General features: G+C 56.9%; 1 protein-coding gene across 2 annotated transcripts in view; it reads right to left on the minus strand.

Annotated features, from left to right (window-relative positions):
- Positions 1-1,751: 1,751 nt before the first annotated feature.
- LOC103621937 (protein eva-1 homolog C) overlaps positions 1,752-8,542 on the minus strand; it is a 9,245-nt gene continuing 2,454 nt past the window's right edge. The window contains exons 2-8 of one of the 2 annotated variants that reach the window (XM_008640813.2): positions 7,621-7,820; positions 4,885-5,008; positions 4,552-4,704; positions 4,245-4,388; positions 4,014-4,085; positions 3,575-3,664; positions 1,752-2,879 (exon numbers count right to left, since the gene is read on the minus strand). In XM_008640813.2, coding sequence (XP_008639035.1) covers positions 2,494-2,879; positions 3,575-3,664; positions 4,014-4,085; positions 4,245-4,388; positions 4,552-4,704; positions 4,885-5,008; positions 7,621-7,820 — 1,169 coding nt within the window. In that variant the 3' untranslated portion in view covers positions 1,752-2,493. The remainder of the gene's footprint in view (positions 2,880-3,574; positions 3,665-4,013; positions 4,086-4,244; positions 4,389-4,551; positions 4,705-4,884; positions 5,009-7,620; positions 7,821-8,542) is intronic. The other variant, XM_017741280.1, reaches the window with a different exon arrangement.

Consider the following 8,542-nt stretch of genomic DNA (forward strand, 5'->3'; position numbering starts at 1 on the left):
ACACATGATCCATGTTCATATACTTGATACTCACTGTATCACTCTGCTCCTTTGTGAGTTTCCAGCGCAGTCCTTTGCTCTCATGCAACCACCATGCAGTAGTCCCGTGCCCTCAGCAACTCTTGGGGGCTTTTCAGAGCCACTGAGCTCTGGCTCAAGTGAAGCCCCCACTGAGGTAAACTCAGCAGAGCTCAGCACTGCAGCAGAGGAAAGCTTCCCCCAGCCACCAGGTTCCCGGAAAAACCTTTCAAATTCCTAAGTTTAACTCAAGAAAATCCTTTCAGATAATTCCACACCCATGTGCTGCTGTTGCGGGTGGAGCTGATGAACCCCTGGCCGAGGAAACACAGCAGTGCCAGCATCTGAGGGGATTTAAACCTGCTGCCCAAGGGCCACATGGGCAGGATCAGGCACATGGCTTGGGCTGCATGCAGGCAGCTCTGCTACATCTCCAGCAGAAAGACCTGGGTCATGGACAGCCAGGAGCAGAATTCTGTTCACAGGTCCAGTGGAGGTTTAAATCTGGGTCCCTTCGGTCCCCAAAACTGGTCAGGGCTGCTGCAGCTCCAGCCCATCTTGTTTCCTCCTGTCATTGCTTCTGTCCCCGGCCTGGGGCCTTCCTGAGGCTTGCTTGCTATTGGGTTGGGATCCTGTGGGATCCTTTCCCTGTGCATGTTAAGGCAGGGCATAGCCCAGCCAAAAATACAAGTTGGGTGCATACTAGCCAGGCAGAGCCAGAACACATCCCACTGCCAATGGAAACCTGGTTATCCTGTGGGGTAAGATCCTCAGCCAAAACTCCCATCCAAGTCTGCCCACGTCTCTGTGGAGGCTGGAATAAGCTGCCTGCTTTGGGACAGCTTCATGTCTGCCTGTCCTGCCCAGGCTTGGCACTGGGAAGCTGGCTTTTCCAGTTTCCGAAGCACTGCCATGCTGGTGCTCCTGGTGAGGCTCTTGGGAATCCCAGGCCTGCTGCAGGGGTGCAAGTCGCACCACACGAGCTGAAATCACCCCGGATGTGGGGGATGTGGGATAAAAGATGAGGAGAGCAACAAGTGCAAAGTGAAGCCATGGGTGTGCAGCAGGATCTGTGCCAGCTGTCCAAGCATTGAGGCAGAACTGTGGTCTCAGTCCTGCCCACAATCTAAGGATGCTGGGGGCCAGTTGGAGGTGAGAGCTCTGCAAGCTCTCCTTGGGCTCTGACATTCCCTCAGCAGCCCCTCAAATCAGGTAGAATGCAGGTCCTTGGCTCCTCCCACTAGACTCTGCTGTCTAGCTCCCGCTGGACTCTAGCTGCTAGCTCAAGAGCATCTGTGCCTGATATGTCCCTATTGTGAGGAGAGCTGGGTTTCTGCTTCCATCCAGCCTCTTTCCACAGCACTAAAAAAGCCTGCACTGCCTTTTCGAGCTGGAGCAGACCTCAGCCCCAGCCTGGCTTCTTGGCACTGCAGGACGGCCAAGAAGCCCGTCTGCATGGTATCTGGGGGCCTTTGCTCCAGGATTGCTTACCAGTCAGGAAGCCCCAGGGTCAAGAAGAGCAGCAAGGACAGGGAAGCATCATTCCTCAAACCCAGATGGACTGCTTTTCCCCATTTCCCTTCCCCAGGCTAAAACCTTATCCCTTCCTGTGGTAAAACAGGCCCAACTTGTTACTTCCCATAGCCAAGTGCCAGAAGCACTGGTGGGAGGCAAGATACTTCACTGCCTCTTCCTTTTTCCCTTTTTCATTACTAATGGCCAAGGTCAGGGAGAAATGTGCCCAAGAGCTGTTGCATTTATTTACTGGGAAAAAACACAGCAAGTTAAAACTTGGGGCTCTGCTGCCACTGGGGAAAGCACAGAGCAACACGGCGTGGCAGAGCTCCTGAATGGAGAGTGAGAGGCAGTGTCATGCTGAGCTGCCAGTGGCCCCAGCCTGGGGAGTAGCTCCCTTGGCACAGCAGGGCTGCATGGCATGCACTGTGGTGGGGCTGTGCTGGTGATGCCTGCTGTGCTTGCACACCCACTCCACCTGTGTCTCCCTGTGTCCTGGCCATTCCTGCCTCTGCTGCTGGCACAGTGCCTGAGTGCAGGGTGCATTTGCAGCACCAGGAGTGGAAGCCAGTACCCAAGGAGAAATAAGAGCAAACAGCCTCGAAGGGCTCAGGGTGGGCTTGGCACACCTGATGAGGGTTCAACTCTAGAGCCAGATGATGTGAGCTGAGAACAGGGAGGTTAGGTTAGGGTTAGTGGCGTGTCTGTGGCAAAGGAGCCAATGGCTCGGGGAGCCGTTACACAGCCCCTCATCACACCCAGGGACTGCATGTCACCCCCAGGCTAGAGTTACCATGCTGGGGGAGCAGTGAGTTGATGGACACGCTGGAGCTGCCATGACCCTGCTGCCTCTTGGGATGTCCAGTTGCCCCAAGGAGCCCAAACTCTTATGTCTGTCTGATATCGGATCCCACTGAGCCTGCATCCCTCTGCTGCTCTCCAGCCATTTTCTTCCAGTTCTTATTTGGTGGCCGATTTGATCTTGTGTATGGCATACGGGCTTGACTCCCTGGGCATCCAGATCTCCTCCCCACTGTGGCCCTGGTGCTCCACTGCTCCCTCCATAGCTGCCGTCAGCTCAGGGCTGAAGATGCTGTCAGTTGCCCGGTAGGTGCGGGTGAGGCGGCGGAAGGAGGAGTCTGAGGAGCTGTCATCAGGGACATCTTCATCCTGCTCATCCCGCAGCTTGGTCCTGCCCAGCTCCGAGCTGCTCCCCAGCTCTGGATCTTTGAGAGCCTCCCCCATCTCCTGGAGGAAGGTCGTTTTGGGGCTGATGATGCACAGCAGCAACATAAGGCCTCCTGAGACTCCACAAAGAAAGTAGAGGGCAACTTTCTCTGGGACACCTGAGGGGAAAAGAAAAGAAAGACACCAAGGTACAAACTGCTCTGCAGCCTGTATCAGTGCCTGCAAAGCCCCTCTGCCAGGCATTTGGGAATAAGAGGGGAGCAGGGATGCCCTCACCACCCAGGCTGCAGAGGCAGGACAGACCCTGCCCCACTGACCATGGAAGTGTCGCCTAGAGCCTCATCAGCACCCACCAGTCCTGAAATGTGCCTTTCCCCAAAGAAAACCTCCATTGGGATGGGGGTGAGGCAGAGCAGAGGAAAGAATAATCCTTTGGGGGATTAAATGAGTAATTTCCTCTGGCAAGGGAAATTTTTGCCTACAGAGAGGTGGTCTCTATCAGTACCTGCAGACAGGGCAGGAAGGAAAAGACCCAGGGCAGGAAGGAAAAGGGTAATCTGGCCTGTTAGAAGAGGAAGGCCCACAGGCAGGACTGTAGCCACAGCATGACTATTGGTGCTGTGGGATTTTGGTTTGGGGCTTGTTCAACCTCTGAACTCCTGCCCTACCTGTCCACCCCAAACCCAGCATGGGCCCTACTCCTTTGTGTGCCTGTTGACCCTGCAGGAGAGGTCTGGGATCTGGCTGCCTCTGAGATGAGCCCTGGGTTGAGCTGGGGCCATCCGGGACCCCAGCCACCCCCAGCCTGTCCTGTTCCCCTGACTGCTGCATGAGACCCAGGGAGGGCACGTACCCCAAAGGTGGGCAAAAGCTTCCAGAGAGCTAGTAAAAACCATGCGGTCTTCCTGGAGCCTGGAGAACCTGGGGCCTTTGTACCAGCCACCTGCAGTGACAAGGGGGTGCAGGCTGAGACACGAGGTGCTCTCAGTGCTCCGTGTCCCGGCTGCCTACTCCTGCTTGTCCTTCCCCATACCACACTCCATCCTTCCTGCACAAATGCTCTGCTGCCTGCACGGATGACCCTGTGTGTCTTCCCCTCCCCTGCTCCAGCAGATGCCACCTCCAGCCCCTCAGACACGGGCACTGACCAAGGGATGGCTTCCACCATGGAACACAGGTGATAGGCTGGGGCTGGTACCAGGGATGCAGACAGGCCATGGAAGGGCTGGTTCACCCAAGCATGGACATGGTGCCACACTGTTTGTGGTGTAACCTCCCTTCTCCCACATTACCATGCATGTAGTCCGAGAGCAGGAAGGGGTCTGAGGTGTCAGGGCCCACCTCCTCCAGCAGTTGCTTGGGCACTGCAAGGAGAGCACACACCAAGCATCACCACCCTGCTCCTCCCCTGCAGCCCCTGTGTGCCTGGGGAGCCCCATGCCCCTGCCTGCCTGGCATGGGGTGGGCACAGCAGACACTCCACCAGTGGCCCCTGTGCCCCTGGCTCCGTGGGGAGCTCTCACCACAGGTGTAAGAGACTCGCAGCTGCTTCTTCATGCCGGGGAGGCATGGGTCCCCAAAGGTGGCCTTGTCAGCAGCCACGGTGCAGTTCCCCTTGCGGTGGCACTTCTTGGAGACCCTGCGCAGAGCGTCTGGAGCCACACACTCTGCAGAGACATAAGGCATGGACCCATGGGCAGAGCTGCCTACCCCTCCCTGCTGGGCATCAGCCAGCTGAGGCCATGGGACACAGGTACAGCCCAGTGATGGACTTGTGCCATACTCTCTGCATGGTTCCTGTCCCATTTCTGTCTCGAACCATATGCATACCTATATGGGGTCCTCCGGTGTTCAAGGCATCACACTCTGGTTTGCCCCGCAGGAATCGTCCATAACTTGCAGAATAAATGGCCAGGATGGATTTTGGTCGACACTGCAGCCTAAGCTTGTCATTCTCGCACACGGTCTTGACCCGATGGTTCCCTGGGGAGTGACATCACAGAGTGTCCCAATGCATCCTGAATCACCTCTCTTAGGCCGAGGGGAGGGTTGAAAGAGGGCTGCAAGGTACAGGAGTAGCCATGCTCTCCTTCCTGCCCCTTTCTGAGCAGCTGAGGTCAGGAAGAGCCCATGCAGTGTTGCCCAGACTGTGTTCCACCTCACCTGGCTGGCACTTGTAGGAAGCGATGAGATACTTGTGTGTCCCAGGGCATGGGTCTGGCCCAAAGACCTGGCTGTGCACTGAGAACTGGCACCACTGCTGGTCCTGGCACTCAGCCAGCAGCTTCTGGAGAGCAGAGTGGAACAGATGTGAGTTGGGTGAGAAGTCCTGAGGCTGTTCTCACCTCCTGTCCCTCAGTGCTATCACCAGGCTCAGGGAAATGGCCTGTTGCCCCACAGCTGCTCCTGCCCACCCCTGATGCAGACATGCCAATTCCAGTGCCCATTCCTGAACCAATTCCTCCCCTGCACCCACAGTGAGCTGTGTGCCAGCACGTCTGCTACTACCTGTGCTGGCATCCCAGTACCACACCACGCCGCGCGTCCCTAACACCTGTGCAGGTGCGCGCTGACTCTGCCCCGTGCGCTCGCGTCCCCGCGGTCCGTGCAATGTCCCCGCGCGGCCACAAGGTGGGGACAAGGGTTCACCCACGGGCCGGCCGGGCCCCACCGGTGACCGAGGTGGCCGCGGCCGCTCTCCCTCCTGCGTACGCGGCCAGCCCGCGGGTGGCCACGGCGGGCCCTCGGCTCTGGCAGCAGTCTCTGGGTAGCCCGGCCTCGGGTGGCTGTGGGACTCCCTGCCCCTATGTCCCCCTCTTTGTCCGCCGCCTCGTGACTCAGGCCGGGGATCCCAGCACCCAAAACGGAGCCCCTTCTCATGTCTCCTTCCCCTCCTCTGTCCCTGTCCCTCCTGCCCAGCTTAGGACTGAACCTCCCCTTAGTCTTCACTGGCTGCCAGAAGGGAAATTCACTAAGGAAACAGAAGTAATCTCTCTTCCCAGTTGCTGCCTGAACAGAGCTGAGCCTTGTCAGCAGCTCTGCTCTCTGCCCTCCAGACATCCCTGCTCCTTAAGCAGGAGCGGGTATCCCAGCCCTGTGCCAGCATGGCCACCCCACTGTTCACCCAGTATGAACCTGAGCTATACGGACCTGCTCTCACTTTCCAAGCACCTGTGCCAGGCCATACTCTCCATCCTGCAGGGAGGGGGACCCTCTGTGCTTGCAGGGTGGTTCATGGGGCCAGCCTGGTGCCATGCCAGCATGGTCGAGCTTGGTGCTTGCAGACCTCCTGGGACATGCAGGATCCCAGGAGGGGATGTATGGCTGGAGCTGGAGCAGGACCAGGCAGGAAAGCCCTGCGAGCTCCTTAGCAGGGCACTGGCTCCTCAGCTCTTCTTCCTCTTCTCCAGCTCATTCCCTTTTCCTGCAGGCAGCTGCAGTCACTGGCTTTGCTGCAGGTTTGTCCCAGCCCTAGCAAGGAGCTGGAACAGGGTCTTAGAAAAGCAGCACATGAAACAATGTCCCCATCGAGGGACCCAGGCATCAACTTTGGGGAGGTTCCATCACTTTTCTTCTGTGAGCCTCTGCTTTCCTACCCTTTCCCTGCACCAGCTGCTGCCATCAAACAGAGCCCCTTTGGTCCGCTTCATTAATCCACTCCCTGGGACCTGCCAGCACAGATGGGGGCTGCTTCTGGCTGGGGAAGAGCCAAGCTCTGTGCTAACCCCAGGGGATGCAGCCACAGGGATGAGCACAGCATCTCGTGGGGTCCTGTCTCACTTCGTGAGCCTAACACCTTGGCTACGGCAAAGCTCCTCTCCCAGAAGCCAGCCCCAGCTTCCAGGGCTTTCTCCGAGCTTGCTGCTTCCTGTGGGATTGCAAGCCAGCTCAGGACACAGCAGTGCCTCCCGCCAGGCTCCACTCTGGGATGTATGGCAGAACATCTCTTCCACCCTTATCTTCCAAATATGGTCTAGGAAAAGGGCCCCACAGTGAATCACAGATGATGCAAAACTGTGAAGAGCTGTTGACTCCCTCAAAGGCAGGGAGGCTCCACAGAGAGACCTCGACAAATTAGAGGACTGGGCAGTCACCAACCATAGGAATTTCAATAAGGAAAAGTGCTGGATTCTGTACCTGGGATGGGGCAACCCTGGGTGTATGGACAAACTGGGGAATTTGATGTTGGAAAGCAGTGCTGCAGCAGGGGCCCTGGGGGTCCTGGTCAACAAAAAGCTGAATATAAGCCAGCAGTGCCCTGGCAGCCAGCAGGGCCAACCATGTCCTGGGGGGTTCAGCCAGGCCAGGGAGGGGATTGTACAGCTCTGCTCTGCAGTGGGGTGGCCTCACCGTGAATATTGTGTGCAGTTTTGGTCACCACAATATAAGAAAGATATTAAACTATTAGAGAGCATCCAAAGGAGGGCAATAAATATGGTGAAGGGCCTTGAGGGGAAGCCTTATGAGGACTGGCTGAGGACACTTAGTCTGTTCAGCCTGGAGGAGTCTGAGGAGGATCTCATTTCAGTCTACAACTTCCTCATGAAGGGAAGAGAAGGGGGAGGCACTGATCTCTCCTCTATGGTGACCAATGACAGGACCCAAGGGAATGGGCTGAAGTTGTGTCAGGGCAGGTTTAGGCAGGATATTGGAAAAAGGTTCCTCTCACAGAGGGTGGTTGGGAACGCCCAGCCAGAGAAAGTCTCAGCACCAAGCCTAACAGAGTTCAAGAAGCTTTTTTGAGTCTTTGATTCTGTGATTCTGTAATCCTGATGCTGGTGAAAACCTCCTCAGGGCACGGGGAGGCTGCATTGCCTGCAGTCCCCCAGCCTAAGCAGACAGCTCAGTGATGCGGAGACAGAGGGATGTGCAGCCCGGCCCCTGGGATCCCTCCCTTACCAGGTGGGCAGTGGCAGACGTGCATTCAGTGCTCTCCTGGGAGGCATTGTTGGGGCTGGGGCAGAGGTTGGCGCTGGGCACACGACGCCCATAGAAGGCACCGAGGATGCTGATGGTGGTTTTGCGAGGGCAGACGATGAGAAGCTGCTCTCCATCGCAGGTGTGGGCAGTGTGATTCCTCAGCACCTTGCGCAGGTACCCTGGAAGAGGAAAGCAGGGGAGGCATTGTCCAAAGGAGACATCAGGGCCACGGCAGTGGTGGCACTTGGGCACCCAAGTCCTGGTGGCAGTGAGGATGTCTTGAGATGAGGCACTTATGGGGTGAACAGGATCAGAGCAGGACAGCAGCAGAGAAGATGGGCTTGTAGCAAACCTTGCATACAGCATTGCTGCTGAGAGCCTGGAAAGCAGCACGGAATAGTTGAACTGGTTAGCAACAGGAAGGGAAAGCGGGAGGCAGTACAGCAGGTCAGAGAAGATGGGGAAATCCCATAAGGAGTCATCAAGTGTTTAGAGAAAATCAGGCTTGTTATGGAGCCATGGTGGGGAGAGAACAAGGGTGAGCCAGAGATGGTCCCCCAGTGATGATCCCTGGAGTCAGGGTGAGGCGGATGCGCTCTGTCACAAGTCTGTCACAAGTTGAGCCGTGAGCCGGATGAGAGAAAGGTCCAGGGGCTGCTGCAGGCTCCCACAGCTGGCTGGGTCAGTATGGATGAGCGTGAGCCACAAAGTCATCACCTGAGCCCAGCTGGCCTCAGGTCTCTGCTGAAGAAGCCCAGTGTATTGGTCCAAACCATTCCTGGCCCACAGCCCTTTCAATGGGCGCTGGCTCTTCCCTCCTTGAATTCCCATCACAGAATGCTTCTCTCTTTCAATCCCACCTACTTTGTGTCCCAAACTGCTGCCCCTGTTGTTTTCCCTA

Source organism: Corvus brachyrhynchos, unplaced genomic scaffold (assembly GCF_000691975.1).
Source record: "Corvus brachyrhynchos isolate BGI_N302 unplaced genomic scaffold, ASM69197v1 scaffold351, whole genome shotgun sequence".
NCBI classification, from domain to species: domain Eukaryota; kingdom Metazoa; phylum Chordata; class Aves; order Passeriformes; family Corvidae; genus Corvus; species Corvus brachyrhynchos.